The sequence below is a fragment of the Alnus glutinosa genome, chromosome 2 (genome assembly GCF_958979055.1).
Source record: "Alnus glutinosa chromosome 2, dhAlnGlut1.1, whole genome shotgun sequence".
In the NCBI taxonomy this organism is placed as follows: Eukaryota; Viridiplantae; Streptophyta; class Magnoliopsida; order Fagales; family Betulaceae; genus Alnus; species Alnus glutinosa.
Genome location: NC_084887.1, coordinates 18,350,643 through 18,375,576, shown reverse-complemented (window position 1 = coordinate 18,375,576; position 24,934 = coordinate 18,350,643). Strand labels below are relative to the sequence as shown.

The window sequence follows — 24,934 nt, the reverse complement described above, 5'->3', positions numbered from 1 at the left end:
TGGTGGGGTAGCTTGTATTTAGGTATAATTGCATAAATCCATCAAAATGGTGAAAACTAAAAACTTTGCTCAGTATCTCGGTCGTTATCTGGACGAGTCTTGATATAAAGAAGCCATTGCTGACAAGATCGTTCTGAAACTCATTCGGTACGGATCCAAGCAAGCCACTTACGAAAGAAATTGAAGAAGCCCCTGAGTGCCTCGTTTGATAGTAGTCTAACTGAATGTATTTATTTAAAGCTCCCTAGAGCCTCGTTCGCATGGTGATTTGCTGCAAGTCCGAACAAGGTAAAGTTTGGGGTCTTATGGTGTAATTTCAATTGGTATCAAAGTGAGATTTACTCCTGGATTAACCTCTTGAGTATGATTCTTGACCCTGGTTGTCAGGGCTCAGTCACAATATGTCAGTCTCTTCATACTTCAACGGAAATATTTATGATAATTGGAAGATTCGCATGATGGCCTTCCTAAAGTCCTTGGATGAACGCATACCTTATAGTTTATAGAGAAGGTCGGTTACTTCTATTGACGCATGGTTTAAGGATGAGCTCAATGAGTGTAATGGGAACAGTAAGGGATTAATGTCATATTCATGGCTATTTTTGCCTAAAGAATTCCAGTGAATTTCTTTGTGTGAAATTACGAAGGAGACATGAGAGATTTTAGAGGTGACTCATGAAGGAACAAAGGCTATAAAAAAAACTCCACACTTCAAATGTTAATGTCTGAGTTTGAGAAAATCAAAATGAAGGAGGATGAGCCGTTCGATGAGTTTTACGCTCATACGAATGATATAGTTGTTGGCATTATGTACATCATATGCACAAAGGAAGAACTTGGTCTTCACTTTAAACAATGAGCTGAATTGCTTTTCTTCTTCGCACTTCAAGAACATAGCTAGGTTAAGGTTATTGAACCTCTAAACCTTCTCTCCAATGATTTAATAATGACTGAGACAGTGGGCTCTTAAGTTGTATTCGTTAACTCTTAACAACACAATGTGCAAATTATGCTTGCACAAGTTTCCTATTTATAGGCTCATGTAGGTTGTTGGAAGTTGAAAGAAAAGACTCTAGCCTCCACCTCCAAATACATGCCCACAAGGGGGAGTAGCCTATGTCAATTAGGTTAAATTAAATCAACTTGGGGAGGGATTCATCGGGGAAAAAACAATAGCTCCAATAAGTTATGAATTCACATGTCTCCTTTTTTACTTATAAAATATTGTTGTTTTATAAAGTAAGTAGTTGGTGCTGCAGATGAGCAGATGATGAAAATCTAATTGCGGATCTAACTATCGTTAGAGAATTTTATTTGGTCTTGCAAGTGTTGACATTAATGGTGCTTAGCACTCTAACTACGTCGTTGTAATTGTTATTGTACAAAGAAAATATAGTGATATTGTAACTTGTGTTTACTTTCTGCTACAATTTATCTAATAAATAGGAGATAGAGGTGACTCTCGAAAATGTTTTAGTTAAATAATTTGGGGCGTTGCAAATAAAGTTCAAAACATATAAGTAAATTTATTATTGATTTTGGAAATATTTTACTACAATATATAAGTTTGAGATTATATTTAACTGGTTTTATTTATTTCTCTCGTTCTTTGATATACTTAAAAGCAAAAACAAAACCCTTCAAGTCCAATAGGTAATATCATACATTAAATTAAAAAAGTATTTTAATGTAACTTAAAGACAAAAAAATAATAATAATAATAATTGAGGGCATGTTTGGATGAGAAAAATCTTTCAATTACTTTTTAAATATCAAATTCTACTAAGATTTTATCCAATATTTTTAAATTTTGTCTCAAATTTTTTAAATTATCCAAACATAACTTTAAAAAATAAATTATCTTGACATCCATAATTTTTCATAAAATCCCTAAGTTTTCATTTTTCTTTGATTGTGTCGATGACTGACAGTTGTCTTAAAGAAAAACTTTTTTCCTTTATCCCTCTAAATAATAATAAAAACTTTTAACATTTGGAAAAACGACAACGGTCTCTGTTCAGCATCGTCCTAACAAAACCCAGCTGTCACACTAGCCAGATTTAGCTTCCAAATTGCATTTCCCTGAACGCATCCCCATCCAGTTTTGTTAGCGAAAGCTTCTTCGACCATTCGATTTGATTTTTGGTTTTTTTATTTTTTTAATTGTCGTCAATTGTAAGAAAATGAACCCAAATACAAACACGGCTTCTCCCAACCATTCTCTCTCGTTCGATCACATCTCCAATTACTTCGCTCTGCCTCTCAACGACGCCGCTTCCAACCTCGGTACTCTCTCTCTCTCTCTCTCTCTATATATATATATAGATGTGTGTGATCTATTCTCATAATATTCCAACTTCATGGAGCAGGTGTCTGTACAAGTGTACTAAAGAAAATTTGTCGCGACAATGGTCTCGATAGGTGGCCTTATAGGAAGGTACTCCAATTACTCTTCATGTGTATGCTTGTGGTGGAAAACAGCTATTTTTTTCCTTCTTTTGGTCTGAGTCTTTCATCATTTGCACATGTTTGAAATATGGGTTCGTAAGGCAATTACATCTTTTACCGTTTTGTAATCATAAAAAATGATAGTAAAGGCTTTAATTACTTGAAAGTTTGAAACCCAATTGAAAACTTGACATACATGTGTACTGGCTCTGATGCCCCACTTGTTTCACTCAATTGCGTGACTATCTAAGCATTGGCTTGCACTTAACGGCTCTTGTTTTGGTTCAGTCTCCTTCATAATCTAATTGACGTTGCCCCAGTTCTCCATATTCTCTTCTGGTCGCTAAAAAGTATGGAAATCCCATTAATGTTTTTTTTGCTTGTATAGACATACGCATTCTGAAGAAAGCTATAGACCAACTAGTCTTGAGAACTATGTATGATATTGGTGTCATTGGATGATAATTCAGTGTAAACACTTGGTTAATGATGTTGATGTTTTCTTTTTTATATATGATTTTGAAATGGAATGTAGTTTATGTCTGGAAAGAGCATCGAAGAAATTAAACGGAATGCGGCTAGAGAAAGATACAAAGAACTTGCTGAGGTGTCAAAGATTGGTAGAGAAAGGTATGATGCTTTGGCAACTTCAGCTATATCATTGACATTACATGTTCGCATGAGTTCTTTTAGGTTTCCTTTTGATAAATTACTTCGTGGTCCTTTTTCCCCGTATATGGGCGCAAAGTGCTGCCTACTGATTTGTAGAGAAGGAGTTTGGGCCTTATTTACATGCTTTGAGGTCTAAAAAGTTACGAGGTAATTATGCTCTTTTTTTCTTTTTTCCTTTTTTTTTTTTTTTTTTTTTTTTTTAAAAAAAAAAAAGAAAGTTACGATGTAATCCTAACATAAATTGAGAAATGAGTTGTAACCATGTGATGGATCAAATCCATTGGGGGGAGGGGTGTGTACTCATATGTTTATAGGAAACTTAAAAAAGAAATTAATAACCTTAAAGCATTGATTAGGATTTTGGGGAAGAGGCATGTTATTATGGTGAATAGATGCTGCATGTGCAAGAGAAATGGGGAATCAGTAGATCACCTTCTTCATTGCGATGTGGCTTCCGCTTTGTGGAGTGCTCTCTTTACTCACTTTGGTATGTCTTGGGTTATGCCTAGAAGAGTTATCGACTTGTTTGCTTGTTGGCGGGCTTCTGGAAGGCCGAGGAGTGCTGTGATTTCAAAGATGGTGCTGGCTTGCATTTTTTGGGTGCTTATGGAAGGAACAGAATAATAGGTGTTTCGAGGACTTGGAGAGGTCTTTGGGGGATATTATAGTTTCGTTCTTTCATACTTTATAACTTTGGATGGTGGCTTTTGTGTCTCCACTGTCGCTTAGTTATGATGGTTTCCTTATTCACTATTCTCTTTCTAGTTAAGATGTTTCATTTTATATACTTTCGGTGTACTTAGGGGCTCTTTACGCTTTTAATAAGATTGGATTATTACTTATAAAAAAAATTGATTAAGATTTTCTCAAGGAGAAAAAGTAATCTACTCTGAATTAACTGATTACAATCAAACAAAGAAATATTATCATTCAAAGTTTCTTTGTTAGCTGTTGATATATTTTATGCGACTCTAAAGACACCCAATAGATTTTTTAGTATGCTTACATTTGTTATAAAATATATCTTGTATCTTAATTCTGCATTAAAATAATGCACATCTAAGCAAGGCTGCGGATTTTCTATTGACATTTGATTTTCCAAAGGGCTTTGATAAATTTTGTTTTAACAATTCTGTACAATTCACGTTGTTAACGACTCTATGGTGAGGTCTGTGAGTCGTTTGTCTATTGAGTCTAAGGACTTCGACTTGTCGGTGGTGGGAGGTTGTACTGGGATTCGGATACGAGAGAAATGCAAAGGAGTGTCGAGGTCTATCCTTCTAAGTAGAGATGAGGCAGTCTGGTTGTTCAAGTCGTTTGATGAGTTAGTTTCGGTTCAGGATTCTAGAGTCTTTTGGAATCAATCCGTTGCTGGCTTCCCACGTATTCTTGGACAACAATGCTCTAATAGGCATGGTTTTTTCCTGCTTATTGAAGAATATGAGGGCAGGAAGAAAAATGGTTCCATTTTAGTGCCGAAAGGGAGATACGGTGAGGGTTGGGAGAGGTTTGAGGTGGAGCTCCGCCTAGCCATCAGTCATCTTCAAGCGGATCAGTCCAGGGTCACAAAGTAGACTAATGCACCGAAAGTTCTACTAGCTGGGACTAAAGCGGAGACAAGGAGGAGTTTTGCAGAGGTGTTAACTTCGACTCGGCCAGGGAATGAAGAGCCGTTTGGTCCTTCCAGTCAGCATTTAGCAAGAATTCCAAGGTGGTTGGAAGTTTCAAAGGAAACAGGGAAGAAGGAACTTTATCAGGTGCAGGATCCGGTTAAGGATTTTCGTGCTCATGCAAAGGCTCCAGTGTGTCCGGCCCCTTCTTCGTCGATGTTTCCTCCTACGGCGGCTCACGATAGCCTGTCCAGAGAATTTTTTTCGGCGAAGGGCTTGAAGAAGAAACCAGCTCCGATGTCTCACGCATCGGGAAAGTCGCAGGACTCATTCCCAAGGAGAGAAGCCGTTGGGTCTGCCTACACGTCTTCCGCTGCTTCACGCAAGGTCTTCTCTGGTGATAGGCTAGGTGTTCGTAGGCTAAGGGAGTTGTTGGCAGCTCTGCACGAGGAGATAGGCCTTTGTCTCACGGATCTTCTCTTGCTGGAGGAAGGACACCTGGAGTTCAGTCAGAAGCAGTTTGCTCCTCACGCTGCTCCTAAGACCAAGCAGGCCTTTATGGGCTTCAAGGATACCCGGCCCATCTCCAAATCCTCTAAAGTGGCCCATGATTATAAAGGCAAAGCCCCACTGGGTTTTCCCATTAAAAAGCCCAAGTTTATTGTTAAAGCTAAAGCTGGATCATGCCTAAGACCCATTCCGACCCCTGTGTTTTCTATGCATGCTGGAGCGTCAACATCCGCAGCACAGCAGGTGCGTAAAGCCAAGGATTCCGGCGCCTCTGCTCGTGGGTCTGGTTCAGATCATTCCAGTCGTGGTTTTCAACGTGTTTATCAACGCTGGAAGTCTGGTATTTATAAGGCTGTTTGGACAAGAAAACAGGGACAGGTCACGGTAGTGGGTCGGAGCGTGAGGGCTGGGAAACCAGAAAATTCCCTTCGGCTGAGTATGCCTGAGGTCGTGTTGTGTGGTGAAGAAGGAGAAGATGCAGCAGTGGCTCTTCAGGTGGACGGTGGCTCTTTGAAGGGTAACATCATTACTGAAGTAGGGGAGCAGGTTTCGGGAGTCTTGCCGGAGCTCCTGGTAACAGAATGTACTTGTAATGAGATGGGTGCTCCTGCTGTGGGTACAAGCTCAGTGACTAAGATGATGGACATTAACAATTTGCAGATGGTGATATGTGAACCTGTTTTAGTGGGAAATCAAGGGGAGAGCTGCCTTGGGGAAGATGCTGGTGTAACAGATGAGGGAGAAGTTCTACTGGACAGTGGTACACAGGATGGTAGAAGCGATCTCCTGTTAGAACTAGAAGAAATAAATTCTAATGAGGAGGGGGCGAGTGGTGCACCGCTGGAAATCACACCTTTGGCAGCAAAAGGGGGAGAAAAACACAGGATATCACCTAGATGGGTGGTGGAAAAAGTTATGAGATGTTATCAGGCTATCGGATTATCTTGCGAAGGATTTGAGGACAGAATGTTAGCTATGTTTGAGGAGATAGAAGCTGCTGGAGGAAGATCCTCGGCCAGTCCTCAGACTTTGTGTCCGTTGAACAAAGGGGCAAAAGGGAAGAGAGAACTAAACAGGTTGGCTTGGTCCTTGAATTATGAGAAGAAAGGGGCTCTATCGGCTAGAGGTCTCATCAAAGGTAGGGGTTCTGTATGCAATTATGATGCCTAAATTACTTTCGTGGAATGTTAGAGGGATTAATGAGATGAAAAAAAGAGTAGAAATTAGAGGGCTTCTAAGAGAATGGAGGGCGGATATTGTTTGTTTGGTGGAGACTAAAATGACAATAATCTCAAGGGAGGTGGTGCGGAGTTTATGGGGGTGTAATCAGGTTGATTGGTGTTATTTGGGAGCCAATGGAGCATCGGGTGGGATCTTACTTATGTGGGATAGGAGAGTGGTGGAGAAATTGGAGGAATGTATAGGTAGATATACGGTTGCTTGTTCTTTCCGCAACATTGGTGATAATGTTTCTTGGGCGTTTGGGGGGGTTTATGGACCTAATGATGACAGGGATAGGAGGGATTTATGGATTGAGTTAGCTGGATTGATGAGTTGTTGGGAGGTGCCGTGGTGTATTGGGGGAGATTTTAATGTTGTTCGTTTTCCGAGTGAGAGGTCGGGCATTGCCAGTTTCTCAGCTGCTATGGAAGAATTTTCAGACTTCATCTTCATGCAGAACTTGGTGGATCTACCTCTTCAAGATGGCCAATTTACATGGTCGAATAACCACACATGGTCTAGAATTGATAGATTCTTAATTTCTGTGGAGTGGGAGGAACACTATCCCGAAGTAGTCCAAAGGAGGCTTCCAAGACTTCTGTCCGATCACTTCCCTTTGTTTTTGGATTGTGGGGCACCAAGAGGAGGAAAAAGTCTTTTAAATTTGAGAACATGTGGCTGAATTATGAGGGCTTTGTTGAGCAAATCAAAAAGTGGTGGTTGTCTTATGAGTGTTCGGGTTCTCCAAGTCACATTTTGGCGTTTAAACTGAAGGCATTGAAGACGGACTTGAAGAAATGGAATGTTGAAGTGTTTGGTGATATAGGGAAGAAGAAGAAGGAATTATTGGAGGGCATTTGTGAGCTGGATGCAGTTGATGAAGGCCGAGGCCTAGAGGAGGAAGAGAAGGTTCGCAAGATAGATATGTCTAGAGAGCTGGAGAAAACTCTTCTGTGTGAGGAAATAATTTGGAGACAGAAATCCAGAGCTTTGTGGTTGAAGGAGGGGGACAAGAACACAAAATTTTTTCACAGGATGGCCAACTCGCGTCGCAAATTTAATCAAGTGGATTCTATAAGTATAGATGGTGATATCTCCAAAGATCCAAAGGAAATTCAGGAGCATATAGTTCAATTTTACAAAAACTTGTATGTTGAGAATTCTTCTTGGCGGCCAAGGGTAGAGGACCTTTCTTTTCTTTCAATTGATGAAGATGAGAGTAGCTGGATAGAGAGAGGGTTTGAGGAGAAGGAGGTGTGGGAGGTCATCAGAGATTTCAATGGAGATAAGGCTCCGGGCCCCGACGGTTTCACTATGGCTTTTTTTCAGAAGTGTTGGGATATCTTAAAGCATGACATTATGGCTGTTTTTGCAGATTTTCACTCTCGAGGCAAGTTTGAAAAGAGTTTCAATGCTACTTTTGTCTCTCTGATTCCAAAGAAGAATGATGCTGTGGATGTGAGTGATTTTCGGCCTATCAGTCTTATTGGGGGAATTTACAAGATTATTTCCAAAGTCCTTGCGAACAGGTTTAAATCAGTGTTGGGTAAGATTATTTCAAACACCCAAAATGCGTTCATTGGTGGTCGACAAATCTTGGATTCAGTGCTTATTGCTAATGAATGTGTGGATAGTCAAATTCGTTCAGGGGATTCTGGGTTGTTGTGTAAGCTGGATCTGGAAAAGGCCTATGATCATGTGAATTGGGACTTCTTACTTTACTTAATACAACGTTGTGGCTTTGGGGAGAAATGGAGAGCTTGGATTCGTTTTTGTATCTCTACGGTGAGATTCTCCATCCTTTTCAATGGAACTCCGACGGGTTTCTTTACTAGCTCTCGCGGGTTGCGACAAGGTGATCCTCTGTCTCCTTTATTATTTGTGGTGGTTATGGAGGCTTTGAGTCGGATGCTGGCTGCTGCGATGGAGCAGGGTTCGATGACAGGCTTTATTGTGGGACATAGTGAGACAGAGGCAATAGTAGTGAATCATTTATTGTTTGCTGATGATACGATGATTTTTTGTGGAGCGCAAGAAGAACAAATTCGACATCTGAGGTGCATTTTTCTTTGTTTTGAGGCAGTTTCGGGATTAAGGATTAATTTAGGAAAGTCAGAAATTGTTCCTATTGGTGAGGTGGAGGATGTTGAAGGGTTGGCCCAACTTATGGGTTGTAGGGTTGGATCGCTGCCTATGACATATTTGGGTATGCCTTTGGGTGCCTCTTACAAGTCCGTTCTTACTTGGAAAGGGGTGATTGAGAAAATGGAAAGGAAACTGGCTGGTTGGAAGCGTATGTATTTGTCAAAGGGCGGTCGGTTGACTCTTATTAAGAGCACGCTGTCCAATATCCCCACGTATCTCTTGTCGCTGTTCCCTATTCCTTTGAGGGTGGCTAATCGTCTTGAAAAAATCCAGAGGGATTTCCTATGGGGTGGCATAGGGGATGAGGCCAAATTTCATTTAGTGAAATGGAACAGGATTTGTACTCCGTTGCATTCAGGTGGGTTGGGAGTTCACAACCTTTCCCTGTTTAACCAAGCTCTTTTAGGTAAATGGTTGTGGAGATATGGTAGGGAGAGAGAGGCTCTATGGCGGTTGGTGATTGACGCCAAATTTGGGAGCCTAAAGGGTGGGTGGTGCTCTATTGAGGTGTCGGGTTCCTATGGAGTAGGGGTTTGGAAATATATTAGGAAAGGGTGGGAGAAGTTTTGCAATTATGTTCGGTTTGTGGTAGGGGATGGATCATATATCAGTTTCTGGCATGATCGGTGGTGTGGGGAGATTTCTTTGAAGCTTTGTTTTCCAGTTCTGTATAGTCTTGTGAGGAACAAAGCGGCTATGGTGGTAGATAATATGGCTGTTCATAATGGCAATATTCATTGGAATGTTCTCTTTACGCGGCAATTACAGGACTGGGAGTTGGAGATGGTGCTCTCTTTCTTCGAGCGGTTGTACTCCACTCCGATTCGACAAGGAGAGGGTGACAAGTTAGTTTGGAACCTCTCTACAAGGAGCTATTTTGAAGTGAGGTCATATTATGAAGCACTTAGTCGGAAAGAAGGTCCATCATTCCCGTGGAAGAAGATATGGTGTGCTAAGGCTCCGACAAGGGTGGCGTTCTTTGTATGGACTGCAGCTTTAGGAAAAATTTTGACTCATGACAATCTACGAAAGAGGAATATTGTGGTTATTGAGTGGTGTTGTATGTGTAAAAAGAAGAGGGAGTCTATTGATCATCTGTTACTTCATTGCGACACCGCCCGTGAGCTTTGGAGTTTTATGTTTTCTTTATTTGGAGTTGAATGGGTCATGCCACAATCGGTGATGGGTTTGTTGACTACTTGGGGTGCTTTTCAAGGGCATGGCCTAGCAAAAAATGTTTAGCGTTTAGTTCCTCACTATGTTTTGTGGAGCATTTGGAGGGAGCGGAATGCGAGGCTTTTTGAAGATGTCGAGACTGTAATGGGAGTTTTAAGGAAGCGTCTTCTTAACACGCTATATCTATGGATAGCTCCCCACCTTTGCCACCTAGGTGTTTCTACTTTTGTAGACTTTCTTAATTTATTAGTTGTTCCTCCTGTTTAGGGGCTCTCTTGTATACTTCCCGTGTATTAGGGTTGCGCCCCTCTGCGCTTTTTATTGAAATTTAAATTACTTATCAAAAAAAAAATGTTTCTATTTGTTTCCATGATTTTCAAAACAAAAAAAAAATTCTTCATTTGTGTTTCTGAAATGCTTTTGATTTTGGGATGACTGAATTGCCGCATGGAAATGATGTATAGCTCCTTGCTGGATAGGGAAATAAATCATTGTAACTATTACAAAATAGAGGGCGACAATTGAATAACAAAGAAAGCATAATATCATTGTTATAAAAAAAACATAATTATTTCTTTTCTATTCTAATTAAGTCATAGCTACACAAAGTCAGCTTGTTGATTTCATTCCATTCTATCTATCTATCTATTTATTTATCTCTCTGTCTTTATATATGTGTAGGGTTTGCTATCGCTTGCACCAACCATGTTGAGAATAGCAACCTTCCTAAATTTTATTGGACTAAAATTGCCCCTTACACCTTGTTAAGATTTGTGTATTTCACCAGAACATTCACCCTCATACATTTCACTCATACACTAGTATTTATAGGATTAAATACAATGTTCTAGATTTAGGACATCTCATAGGGATATCTCACCACCTTCTAGAATAGATTCTTGTCCCTCTCTCTCTCTCTCAGAGGTTGGAGCTTATATATCTCAGCTTGTAACAAATAAACTCTTATTGACACAAAGGATTTGTAAACACTCATTTGCAGGCTGAAATACTGTCAAATCGGTTCAAAATCATGATGAATTGGTTGAAAACACCATGAAACCGGCTGTAAAACCACCGAATTGGTCAAAACCAAACTGAACTTGCCGAAATATCACCAAATCGACTGAAAACCAAATTGAACCGGCTTAAATATCACCAAATTGTGTGGTCGGCAGCTTTAGGCAAGATTCTTTCATTGGATAATCTCAGGAAGATGCATGTTATTATGGTGGATGGATGCTGCTTGTGTAAGAGAAATAGGGAATTAGTGGATCACCTTCTTCACGGCAATGTGGCTTTCACTTTGTGGAGTGCTATCTGTACTCGCTTTGGTATGTCTTGGGTTATTCTTAGAAGAGTTATTGACCTGTTTGCTTGTTAGTGGACGTCTGGAATGCCAATGAATGCTGCGAATTGGAAGATGGTTTTGATTTGCCTTTTTTGGTGTTTATGGAAGAAAAGAAATAATAGGTGTTTCAAGGACTTGAAGAGGTCCTTGGAGGATATTTTAGCTTCGTTCTTTCAGATTTTAGCTTCCAATGATGGATTCTACAGGAGTGGCAGATTTCATGATGCTTTTGAGCTTTTTATGGGTTTAATGTCATTGGCACATGAAGTATGGGACTATTTGGGTACCTTCCAGCAATAAATCATGAAATCTTATTATAAGTTGCTTCATAAGTTTTTAATTGATTCACTACTATTCTCTATTGTCAGTTGATTTTAGAATTAGTTGATCAAGATTGTTGATCTCTGATGGTCTACGATTTTTTTTCAGATAAACAGATGTTTCCACGTTTCCTCTCGCTCTCTTTCTCATGAGTAGCGCATGAGAGTAGTGGCGGCGCGTGAGGAGTGTCATGTAGGTCTATTATCAGAATTCTGATGGGTTATGTGGGATTTTTCTATGTAGAAGCTAAATCTTTTGAGCTTCGTTATGAGTTTTGTGTAGGGGATGGCATAAGAATAGCAGAGAGGAGTAGAGGTTTCTTCAGAGCAGTGTTCTTGAGTAAGTTGAGTGTAGGATGGCTTAGGAGGTCGATGGAGGAATTGCGGCAAGGTGGGGAGATGCGCGAGTTTTGCAGGACATCAAGGGTGGGTTCTACGGTGCATATTTTGCAATGACGAGGTAACACCCATGGTAGATTTTTGGAGTTGTCGAAATATGGTAATGGTGGTCGTTGGACCTTTGTGATTATACCGGAGGGAAGAGAAGGTAGTGGATGGGCTAATTGTCTTGCGCAATTGAGGAAGTTAGAGAAATTCTATGCGAAGATAGACTATTGGGGGAATAAAGGTGGGAAGATACAAACTACCCAGATGATGGTGATGAAGCCAGCGAACCATGGAGGCTGAACTTTTGCGGCAATGCTAGTAAGGCAGGGTCATGATTAGGAAAAAGGTGCGTCGAGCAAGGGCAATTCAGGAACACCTGGAGATCAAGTACTGTTGATTTTGGCAAAAGCGGAAAAGGAGACGAAATTGGTGGATGGAGATCGCTTGGTTAATGTTGGCGCAGATTTCACGCAGAATAGTTTTGTGGAAGGCAACTTACAACTAGAAAATTTGAAGATGCTGATATCGATTAGAGAGGAAGCTGTGAGGTGGTTGGGTCTAATTGATTTGGGCCTAGGGAGGGACGAGGCTGTGCTTACTGCAGGCCCAATGCAAAGTCCAACAAACAAAGAAGTGGCTTTGTCGGGAGAGGAAGAGAATAGCAGACTGGGTCACTTGAAGGAGCGGGCTTTAGGCTTGTAGAAGGCTAAGGGAAAAGAAATACTTGAAGCCCACAAAGAACCAATTGGGAGTCCATCGATGATAGCTTACAGTCGCTAGCCTCTGTCAAAGTAGCTTGTCCAGTCTGAAGTGAGGGGCGGGGTGTTGGGTGAGATGGCAGAGAATATCCAGAGGGTAGAAACGACGACGGCAAAGTCTGATACTGAGCAAGAGGCCGCCGATATAGGGTCTAAATCTCTGGGTGTTATTGTTGTGTGAAAGGAGACGACAATGGAGAAGATCGGGTCTAAACCAAAGGGCGCTGATGGTGTCTCTGGGGGCACAAGGATGGCCAGTGAAGGGGTTGCACTATCTGGGTATCCGGAGACTACATGCGCAAGGCGTGGCGTGGTGGAAGTCAACAGGGGTTCCGTGGCAGAGAATGTCGAGAAACAGTCTTCCGGTGGAGTTGTGACCCACTTTGATGGTTAGTATCAGTTGGTTTATGATTCAAGTGTTGGTGTAGGTGAATACAGTGATGAGTGTGAGAGTTTGGTTGACAGGATGGTTCAAATGTGCAGTGATCAAGGGGGTGTGAGTCCGAGATATATAGCTATTGAGGTGGGGTTGTTTGGCTTGGGAGAGATGGGTTCACCGCATTTATGTAAGGGGTCAGAAGGGGATAAATATTATGGGTTTGCTTCGAAGTTTGTGGAGTTTGAGCAAGATTCAAGGGTTTATGTGGGTTGTGAAGACGGATTGCGGGGTGGGGTTGAGGTAGATGATTCTTTAGTAGTGGTGACACGTATAGAAGATGACAGTGGGGGAAGCGAGTTGCTAGATATTCAATCTTTGGCGGTTTTTGGGGATCAAATAGGAGATAACTCTATTTCTACAGAGTGGGTTGTAGAGAGGGTTAAAGGCTTTTGTCATGTTGTAGGTCTATCTTGTGCTGGATTTGAAGATAAATTGATAGCTTTGTTCAATGATATTGAAGCCCATCATTATTCCAATGGGGCGGGTCATGTCACTAATGTGAGTGCAAAATTTGGGAATCGAAGACAACGTGAAGTAAAGAGGCTGGAATGCTTGGTCAATTACGATATGAAAGGAGGTTAGTCGTCTAGGCTTGCTAGAAAAGGGGGGGGGGGGGGGGGGGGGGGGGGGGTTTGATTATGAAACTCAAGATAATTTCTTGGAATGTGCAAGGCATGGATGAGCTCAAGCAAAGAATGAAGATTAGGAGGTTGTTGAGGGAGTGGAAGGCTGATATTGTATGTTTGCAAGAGACTAAAATGGAAGTTATTAGTAGGGAGGTGGTTCGTAGTGTTTGGGGGTGTATTCATGTTGATTAGGTGTATTTGGGTTTGAGAGGGGCATCGGTATTTTGTTAATGTGGGACCGGAGAGTGGTAGAGATAATTAAGGAGTGTGTGGGGAGGTATGTGGTAGCATGTGTGTTCCGAAGTGTGACGGAGAAATTTGATTGGGCTTTTGCGGGTGTTTATGGGCCTAATGATGATGGGGAAAGAAGAGGTCTTTAGGATGAGGTGGCTGGTTTGATGAATGTATGGCAGATGCATTGGTGTATTGTTTTGGGTGGGGGAGATTTTAACGTAGTTCGGTCTTCGTGCGAAAGAGGTGGGGAAGCAAGGCAATCACAGGCAGTGGTGGATTTTTCTGATTTTATTTTTGAACAGGGGCTCATTAATATTCCATTGGTAGGGGGGAGATCCATGTGGTCCAATTGTCGTGCTTAGTCCATAATTGATAGGTTCTTGCTCTCTACAGAGTGGGAGGAATATTTTCCAATTGTTTCTCAAAGACGCCTTCCTCGACTACTTTCGGAACATTGTCCGTTGTTATTGGATTGTGGAGTGGGGAGATGGGGCATGAGGTCGTTTAAATTTGAAAATATGTGGTTGCAAGTGGAGGTTTTGTGGAGCAACTTAAGAGGTGATGGGGCTCCTACATCTATGAAGGTACGTCAAGTCATGTGTTGGCCCAAAAGTTGAAAGCATTGAAAGTTGACCTGAAAAAATGGAATGAGGAGGTGTTTGGGAATGTTGGGATGCAAAAAAAGGAAATGGAGAAGGGTCTGTGTGAGTTGGATATGATTGCAGAGGAGAGACCGTTATCTGAGGATGAAACTATTAAGAAAGAAGAGTACTCTAGAAGTTTAGAGCAGAGTATTTATCTTGAAGGAGTTTGTTGGAGACAAAAATCAAGGGCCTTGTGGTTTAAAGAGGGTGATAATAATACGCAGTTCTTTCATTGTTTGGCAAATTCGCACAGGAGACATAATTTGATTGAGTCACTAGTGGTGGATGGGCACCTGACTAATGAGTTAACAGTTATTCAGGATCACATTGTGAATTTCTATAAAAAGTTGTATTGTGAGCAATATTGGTGGAGACCAAGGGCGAATGATTTATCTTTTCATTCCATTGATGATGGGGAAAGAATATGGATGGAAAGAGAGTTCGAGGAATGTGATGTTTGGGAGGTAGTGTGGAATTTCAAAGGCAATAAGGCCCTATGACTGATGGCTTTACTATGGCATTTTTCCAAAAGTGTTGGGAGGTTTAAAAGGTTGATATAATCGTAGTTCCTAAGGAATTTCACAACAGTGAAAAATTCGAAAAGAGTCTAAACGCTACTTTTGTCTTGCTTATTCCGAAGGAAGCCGAAGCGTTGGAGTTTAAGGATTTTCGACCTATAAGTTTAATAGGTGGAATGTACAAAATCATTTCGAAGGTTCTAGCAAACAGGTTGAAGTCAGTGTTGGGGAAGATTGTTTCACATTCTCAAACTACATTTATCAAGGGAAGACAAATCCTGGATTCTGTATTGGTGGCTAATGAATGCTTGGATGGTCGGCGTCGCTCTATAGCATCGGGTATTATTTGTAATTTGGATTTGGAGAAGGCCTACGACCATGTAAATTGGGAGTTTTTGCTTTATTTGTTGGAGAGATGTAGTTTTGGGGAGAGATTGGAAGGTTGGATCGCTCATTGTATCTCAACTCTCCGTTTCTCTATCATCATTAATGGGTCGCCTTCGGGGTTTTTTAGTAGTTCACGAGGTCTAAGACAAGGGGATCTTTTGTCCCCTTTACTATTTGTGTTGGTGATGGGGGCTTTAAGTCAGATGTTGTCTGCGACGGTGGAAAGCGGGCGACTCTGTGGGTTCTCAATGGGCTCGAGATATCAAGAGGTTATGATTGTGTCCCATTTGTTATTTGCAGATGATACCTTGATCTTTTGTGAGCCTAATGTTGAACAATTCCGAGATTTGAGATGCTTGCTGCTTTGAAGCAGTTTGGGGGCTGAAAATCAACTTTTCTAAGTCCGAGATTGTTCCTGTAGGGGATGTGGAGGATTTGGCTAGCATTCTTGGGTACAGTGTGGTTTCGCTTTCTATAAAGTATTTGGGTCTTCCTTTGAGTGCTAAGTATAAGGATTCTAATATTTGTACTAGCATTATTGAGAAGATGGAAACTAGATTGGCAGGGTGGAAGCGGTTGTATTTATCAAAGGGCGGGAGGTTAACGTTTATCAATAGTACTCTTTCGAATTTGCCAACCTCTTTTTTGTCCCTCTTCCGTATTCTAATGGGAGTGGCTAATCGTTTGGAAAAATTTCAGAGGGATTTCCTTTGAGGAGGTATTTTTGGAGATGAGTTTAAATTCTATCTGGTGAATGGGCTAAGATTTGTTCATTGAAGGTTTAGGAGGGGTTAGGGGTGAGAAACATGATTCAGTTTAATAGAGCTTTGCTGGGTAAGTGGCTATGGCGGTTTCCTATGAAAAGAGATGCTTTTTGAAGAAAGGTGGTAGATATTAAATATGGTAGTATGAGGGGTGGTCGGTGTTCTAAGGAGGTTGGGGGACCTTTTGGAGTGGGAGTGTGGAAATGTATTAGGAGGGGTTGGGATGCTTTTGCACATCATGTGAGATATGAGGTAGGAGATGGTTCTAAAGTCTTGTTTTGGCATGGTGTGTGGTGTGGGGATTTATCTTTGAAGACTCTTTTTTCAAATCTGTTTACTATCGCTTGTGGTAAGGATGCTTAGGTGGAGGAAAATATGCAGGTACAAAATAGTACTATTTTGTGGAATATTTTGTTTACTCGACCTGTATATGATTGGGAGGTAGAAGTGATCTCTAGATTTTTTGAGCTGTTGTACTCTTTTAAAGTAAGGTATGAAGGAGATGATAAAATTTGTTTGATTCCTTCATGAAGAAAATCATTTGTAGTGAAGTCTTACTATATGGTTTTATCTCTTCCTATATGTTCTTCTTTTCTTTGGAAGAGCATTTGGAAAGCTAAGGTTCCTCCGAGAGTGGCTTTCTTTGTGTGGTCGACTACTTTAGGGAAAATTTTAACTTTGGATACTTTACGCAAGAGGAATATTATTATGATGGAATGGTGTTATATGTGTATATTAAAGCACAATACACTTCCAACTCCGTTCAACCTAAAAAGAGTCCTAGTGAGTGTGTTAAGGAGAAACCCGGTTGATCACAACTACTAGTGACAACCGGTTCCTAAAGAGATAGAGTCCTATTTTGTATCTACTAGAAGAGTTTAAAATACGGTTTCTAAAGAGATAGAGTCCTACTTGTATTTACTAAAGAGCTGATCACAGTTTTGTATTTAGATTAGGTTTATCCCTAAGAAGTAGTATTAGACTAGGAAGCAAGTACTTTGATGTTATCTTGTATCTTGTATAAACTCTATATAAATCAATAGATGCTCACGAGATGAGCAAGCTTCAAAAGCCAAATATTATTTGTTTTTACATGGTATCAGAGCCTTCCATAGACTAGCGTCTTTTTCATCATCATGTCCGATTCTACAACCTCCTCAGGAGAAACAAATTCTACTCTTACTCCACCCGCTTCTAATGCTGTTTTTACTATTCCCAACATGAACCACACCCTGCAAATCAAGCTCTCCAATGCAAACTTTCCCAGTTGGAGAACTCAAATCATGGCTTTTGTTAAAGCTCAAGATTCATATGGCTTCCTGGATGGTTCTACTCAGCCTCCAGCCCAGACTATTCCGAATCCGAGCACCACTCAAGGTGCTCCTGCCACCATAGCAAATCCAGAATTTCTAGCTTGGTGCCAACGTGATCAGATGCTCCTCAGTGTGTTAATCTCCACACTATCCGAACCTCTTGTGGTTCATGCAGTCGGCTGTGCCACCGCTCATCAACTTTGGACTACCTTGGTGTCCATGTTTGCTTCCCAAGCCCGATCCCGGGTCCTCCAGATTCATTATCAGCTTGCTACCTCCAAGAAGGGAAGTGCATCGATCATTGAATATTTTCAATCATTCAAGGCTCTTTGTGACAACCTTGCTGCTGCCGGCCAACATCTCAACGACTTTGAGCGCACCTCTTATTTTTTGGCTGGTCTCGGATCTGATTACGATCCGTTTGTTACTTCCATCACTACTCGACTGGATCCTTTATCCCTAGATGAAATCTATGGACATCTTCTTGCTCATGAGATGCGGATTGAACATAATCTCACACCCGTGGAGCCTGTATCGCCTGCTGCTAATATCTCTACCCGAGGTGCACCATCACGAGGTCGGGGCTATCGTGGTCGTGGCCGCAGCAACAACTATAGAGGTCGGGGATCTGCCTCTTCTGGCCGTGGCAGAGGTACATATTTCTCATCTAATTCCGCACAGTCTTCACGTCCCATCTGTCAATTTTGTGGGAAAATCGGGCACACTGCCCCCAGGTGCTATCAGCGTCCAGATCCAGCTCTTACTGGTCCACCAGCTGCTCCATATCAGTCTGCTCAGGCCTATTATTCTTCTCCTAATCTTCCTCCAGAGGAAAATTGGTATCCGGATACTGGTGCAACCCACCACCTAACTAACAACCTGCAGAACCTGAATATTTCCTCTGAAGAGTACTCTGGGCAAGATCAAATCCGCATAGGTAATGGTACAGGTTTGTCTATATCCCACTCCGGTTCTGCCACTCTTTCACTTTCTCGTCGTAAATTTCTTCTAAATCAATTACTTCATGTTCCTCATATCTGCAAAAACCTTCTTTCTGTCCGTCAGTTTGCTTCTGACAATGATGTCTTCTTTGAGTTTCATTCCTCTTTTTTTGTCATTAAGGATTGCAAGACCAAACTGCCAGTTCATCAAGGCCCACTTAAGGATGGTCTTTATCACCTCTTCCCTCCGTCAGTGCCTTCAATCCTGTCTTTCATGCTCGCACCAAGCATGTCGCCATTGATTTTCATTTTGTTCGCGAGTTGGTTGCATCCAAGGACCTAGAGATTCTATTTGTTCCAAGTGCTGATCAAATTGCAGATGTGCTAACTAAATCGCTTGCTTCTAAAAGATTCCAATGTTTGTCTTACAAGCTCAACGTCCGCTCACTCCCGTTGCCCTTGCGGGAGGATATTAAAGCACAATCCACTTCCAACCTACCGAGAGTATTCCCAACTTAACTTCTTCTCCTACTCGTCCTAGTCCTTCTACCTCGTCCGTTTCTTCTTTTTCATCTCCTGCAGAACCGGATGTGGCCCCTGATCAGCAACCAACCCGTATACATCCTATGCGGACTCGATCTCAGAGTAATGTCAGCACAATCAGGAAGCTCACTGATGGAACAGTGCGCTATCCTCTACCTCGGGCATTGCTCTCTGAAGCTGCTATTACAGAACCTACATGCTTCACCAATGCTGTCAAGGTTAATGAGTGGCGTACTGCCATGCAAACTGAATTTAATGCCTTGCTGAAAAACAACACGTGGACCCTTGTTCCAGCTTCAGTTGCACAAAATGTGGTTGGCTGCAAATGGGTTTTTAAGCTCAAACGAAAGGCTGATGGGTCTATCGAGCGTCATAAGGCCCGTCTCGTTGCTAAGGGTTTTCACCAACATGTTGGAATTGATTATGGTGAGACTTTCAGCCCTGTGGTAAAGCCAACTACTATACGTACTGTTCTATCACATGCTTACTCAGCTGGGTGGTCTATGAGACAAATAGACATCCAAAATGCTTTTCTGCATGGTGTATTGTCCGAGGATGTTTATATGGAGCAACCTCCGGGTTTTATTCATCCTTCTTACCCTCATCATATATGCAAGTTGAAGAAGGCACTATATGGACTAAAGCAGGCACCCCGGGCATGGTTTGCTCGCCTTAGTGGGAAACTGATTGAGCTTGGGTTTATTGGCTCCAAAGCCGATTCCTCTCTGTTTCTTTATCATACAGCAGCTGTCACCATGTTCTTACTGATTTATGTTGATGACATTATTATTGTCTCTTCTATTTCCACTGCCATTGATGACCTCTTACAGCTTTTGAGCAGTGATTTTGCTGTTAAAGATCTCGGCTCCTTACACTATTTCCTTGGCATTGAAGTTATACCAGTAAAGGATGGTCTCTTACTCTCTCAGCAACGCTACATTCGAGATCTGCTTTCCAAAACCAACATGACTGAAGCAAAACCCGTCTCATCTCCCATGGCATCCTCTTCGACATTATCTGCTTACACAGGTGACACTATGGAAGACCCCACACTATATCGAAGTGTTGTTGGTTCACTTCAGTACTTATCCCTCACACGCCCGGCCTTGGCGTTTGCTGTAAGTCGTGTTTGTCAGTTTATGCATCGTCCAACCACGCTCCATTGGCAAGCTGTTAAGCGTATTCTTCGGTATCTCAAGCATACTATCTCTCATGGTTTACTTTTGCACAAGAATTCATCCAATTCTCTACACGCCTACTCGGATGCTGACTGGGCCGGATGCTCCGATGATCGACGTTCCACTGGTGCCTATTGTGTGTATCTTGGTTCTAACTTAATTTCTTGGAGCTCTCGTAAGCAGCCTACTGTCTCCAGGTCTTCAACAGAGGCTGAGTATAAGTCTGTTGCTAACACAGCTGCCGAGGTGCTCTGGATTCGGTCTCTTCTTCAAGAACTTCGTCTTCCATTGTCTGGTCCACCAAAGGTATGGTGTGATAATATTGGAGCAACTTACTTATCGGTCAATCCTGTCTTTCATGCTCGCACCAAGCATGTCGCCATTGATTTTCATTTTGTTCGCGAGTTTGTTGCATCCAAGGACCTAGAGATTCTATTTGTTCCAAGTGCTGATCAGATTGCAGATGTGCTAACTAAACCGCTTGCTTCTAAAAGATTCCAATGTTTGTCTTACAAGCTCAACGTCCGCTCACTCCCGTTGCCCTTGCGGGAGGATATTAAAGCACAATCCACTTCCAACTCCGTTCAACCTAAAAAGAGTCCTAGTGAGTGTGTTAAGGAGAAACCCGGTTGATCACAACTACTAGTGACAACCGGTTCCTAAAGAGATAGAGTCCTGTTTTGTATCTACTAGAAGAGTTTAAAATACGGTTTCTAAAAAGATAAGAGTCCTACTTGTATTTACTAAAGAGCTGATCACAGTTTTGTATTTAGATTAGGTTTATCCCTAAGAAGTAGTATTAGACTAGGAAGCAAGTACTTTGATGTTATCTTGTATCTTGTATAAACTCTATATAAATCAATAGATGCTCACGAGATGAGCAAGCTTCAAAAGCCAAATATTATTTGTTTTTACAGTGTAAGATTTGAGGAGAGTCCATCAATCATTTGTTCCTGCACTGTATGGTTGCTATAGAGTTGTGGGGAGCGTTATTGCTGCTGTTTGGTGTTGCGTGGGTTATGCCTTGATCGGTGATTGAGATGTTGTGGAGTTGAAGGGGGCAAAGGGGCAACCTGTTGTTGGTGTCGATTTGGAAAATTACTCATTTGTGTTTGATGTGGTGTCTATGGAAGGAACAGAATGCACGCAGTTTTGAAGATTGTGAGACTGGTTCTTTTGAAGAAGTTGGTGCTATAAACCTTGTTTACGTGGAGAATGACGCTACATTCTATGTCTGATTGTTCTTTTTCTAATTTTTTAGATTTGTATTTTTCTTTCTCTTTGGATTAGGGGTATCATGTGTACTTTGGGTTGCGCCCCTCTGCACTTTTTTGAAATATACATTACTTATCCAAAAAAAAAAAAAAGTTGCTTCAGAAGTTGAGTTGGACTGCTTTCCTTATTCTCATGAAGTCAGGATTTCTTAGGACCAACATAGGAGGGCATATATCTTAACTATATGCCACCACCTAGTTCACTATAGTTTTGATTGATAGATTGATTTGGTCTACCTTGCGAGATACCTTTTATACCTTTCTATATTACTGAGTTGGGGTAATTTTTCTAACCATCCTAAAGATCAGTTGGGTGGGCACCTTCTTTTGATTGCCTAAATCTTTAGGAATAATTTTTATTGTGGATAATTTGATTAAGGGGAAAACAAATTGTGATTAGTTGGTGTTATTTGTGCAACTTAAATTGGTTATCACTTGATCACCTTTTTCTTCTTTGTTCAGTTTCCCAACAGCTGTGATCTTTGATATTTGTTTTGTTTAGTATCGTGGGTTGTGCCCTATCTGTAATGGAAGTTCCTGGACTGTTGGAGAAGAGCACTTGGCAAAGAAACATTTTTTTTTATTTTTTTTGATAGGTAAACAAATTGCATTAAAAAAGCGTGAAGGCGCCCCCAAGCATAGAGGGAGTATACAAAAAGGATACCAAAACAAAAGAAAAACAAAAAATAAAAGAACACCCGAAAAACCCAAAAGACAGTATAAAAGTTATGCCGCAGGTTGAGTGGGTTATGCCGCGAACGGTGTTGGAGTTGTTGAGTAGTTGGGGGGCGGCGATTGGGTGTGGTCATGCTAAAGAGGCTTGGCGGTTAGCTCCTCTGTGCTTGCTGTGGTGTATTTGGAGGGAGTAGAATGCTCGACTGTTTGAAGATGTAGAGACTTCTATGGTAGAGCTACGGAAGCGGTTGCTAAATACATTATATTTTTGGATAGCGGCACATCATAGTTTGAGTGTTTTTACTTATGTAGAATTTTTAAATTTATTCTCTGTTCGTCCTTTTTAGGGGTTCTCTTGTATACTTCCCTTGTATAAGGGTTGCGCCCCTTTGCGCTTTTTAATAAATTGCAATTACCTATAAAAAAAAAAAAAGTTACATCAAACCCCCAACTTCTTGCCTCTAACCCTACTGGAACCCACAACCCTAGCATCGAAATTAATCGAGCATTTTAAATTCTTGACCTCTCTTTTCCCCTTTTTTCTATTTATCTTCTTTTTTTCCTTTTTAGGAGGGGAGTTACAGTCATAGCGCTGATCCTCGGTCCAAGTCAAGAAGTCCAAAAAACCTTTCTCATCAAATCCCAAGAACGAAACCCCCATCGTGCGAAAACAAGATCGAGCATCTTGCACAGCCCTGGGGTAAACCACAACTCTTTTCTCCGAATCGGCCCCCTTTGAAGGTTCTCCCACCTCAAAGACTCCAAACGATACAAACTGGGGACACTCATACACAGGGGAGGACGGCCTTGGCCACGGAGGAAACAAAACCCACTGAAAAGGAGGAATGGTAGCCGAAACCCCAAGAGGACCTCCAAACTTCCCAAAATGAGGACCCCCACCAAAATTCCTTACCAAGGCAAGGGCATCCGAATGCACCACTACCTTCTGAAGGAGAGAATCTGGAGTACCAAAAGCAGCGCTGCCTACTAAAGGACGCCCAAGCTCTGCATGCCCAGCACCGCCAGACGAGGCACCATGCTTACCCAACTGAAAGTCCTCAAAACCCGACCTCACCAAGATAAAGCCAGCCGACGGAACTGCCTGCCGAAGGATGAGCCCTGAACCGGAAGAACATAAGTCCACAGAAGACCGCACCCTAGAAGGAAAATCACTCAAAAGCACCGGAGGAAGCAACTCCGGCGCCGGCAGGGGGGGAAGAACGGCCTGCTTGACGGACTTGACCACAGGAACGAGCTGCCGATCACTAAATCCACCCCCAAAAGGTGACAGACGCAGATCCACCCCTAAATCTGCCACAGACGTCACCTCCGGCCGAATAGCGCTCCCAAGGACCTCCGTCGGACGTAGGGAAGTTCCATTACTCATGATTTTTTATAGTGAGCCTAATGGGATTGAGCTTTCTACAGACAAGCTTAAGATGTGACTCCTTAGTTCTATGTACCTGTGGCTCTCAGTTCAACAAAATTTTGAATCTTCTATGTCCTTTTGGGATTCCCTTGATTATTCTTCTCAGCTAGGCCCTTTGCCCTCTCCTGTTTTCTTTTAATCTATTCTTTTACCTATTTACTGGAAAAACAAAAAAATTACAAGTCTTTCTTTCTTCATATCATTGTTTTCTTAGTTTATCCCTTCTCAGCGCATTAGAAATGATTTCTTCCACATTAGTTGTTTTATATGGTAACTCAATAACTTGTGTTGATTAGTTGTATTTTATCTTAACATTTGAAATTTTTGCTTGCTGACAGTATGAACTATGAAGAAATCCTGTCACGACTGACTGATTGTTCTCATTTTTAATGCAGTGGCTCACAACAACCAAACAGCGACATGTCTAAATCGCAAGGTGCCACACTTGCTCATAATTTGCAACAGCAAGGAAACAAGAATATTCAAAATGTGCGGCCCCAGAATTTGCTTGGCACAAGCTTGACAAAAGGAATTACAATCTTGGATGAATTTAAATATGGATACCCATCAGATGGCTTATCAACTGCCTCAAACAAATGGTGGGGTAGTAGCGGCCCTGATGGTTGTGAGCACGTCTTTGGAGATGGAGCTGAGACCAATGAAAATGAGAAACAACAATCTGAGAAAATGGTAGCTGATAGTTCCGACATGGTAACGGTGGACAAAGAGAAACATGAAGGTGGGAAAGAAGGCTGCAAAATTGCTTCCCAAGGGATGGGGGGTTTGGCAAGTGTGAGAAAAAGAAGCATGGAAGAAGGACGAGAAGCACTTAAGCTTGGTGTTTTTCGAGGCTATGGTATAAACAAGATAGGAAAGAGAGAGAGAACATTGCTTCTAAGAATATTCAAGTCTTCGTTGCCCAAGCGGTGGATATATGGCTCCTCTTATTAAATCATGCGTCGGCTGCTCAATCTTTAAGAATATATGGAAGATTTGAAGTTACTTCTCTTCCATTAGTTTACAGTATATTCTGTACTCATATTTACCAAGTATATATATATATATATATGGTGCTATTGTTGCTAATGTATTTATTATTTCCGAGCAAGAAAATGTAGTTTTTGTCTCCATCTATCTCTACTTGTATTTTGAGGGATTATTATCTCAGATGCAAAAGTGGATCGATTATTTTGGTATATCAACTGATTAACTGGCTTTTGATTAGCAGCAATGTGCAGTTATGGTTTGTTTACCCAACTTAAGAAGAAATATGAGAAACCTGTTGTTTCTGTTTTTGGGTGCTACAAAAAATAGTTCATAATTTAGATTTTAGTTATCGAAGGCGCTACCCGACATATATAGGGCAGAGGACAC

General features: G+C 41.4%; 1 protein-coding gene across 1 annotated transcript; it reads left to right on the top strand.

Moving 5' to 3' along the window:
- Window positions 1–2,019: 2,019 nt before the first annotated feature.
- Window positions 2,020–24,784, top strand: LOC133859507 (uncharacterized). Its single transcript, XM_062294923.1, has 4 exons — window positions 2,020–2,286; window positions 2,370–2,437; window positions 2,984–3,078; window positions 23,956–24,784. The coding sequence occupies exons 1-4, from the start codon at window positions 2,184–2,186 to the stop codon at window positions 24,509–24,511; spliced, it is 822 nt and encodes a 273-aa protein (XP_062150907.1). The 5' UTR covers window positions 2,020–2,183; the 3' UTR covers window positions 24,512–24,784.
- The last annotated feature ends 150 nt before the right edge of the window (window positions 24,785–24,934 follow it).

Excerpts from the sequence above, each read along its gene's own strand:
- LOC133859507 (XM_062294923.1), top strand. The coding sequence starts at position 2,184 with ATGAACCCAAATACAAACACGGCTTCTCCCAACCATTCTCTCTCGTTC. Across the intron at positions 2,287-2,369 it reads CGACGCCGCTTCCAACCTCG|GTGTCTGTACAAGTGTACTA; the intron begins GTACTCTCTCTC and ends TTCATGGAGCAG. Across the intron at positions 3,079-23,955 it reads TCAAAGATTGGTAGAGAAAG|TGGCTCACAACAACCAAACA; the intron begins GTATGATGCTTT and ends TTTTTAATGCAG.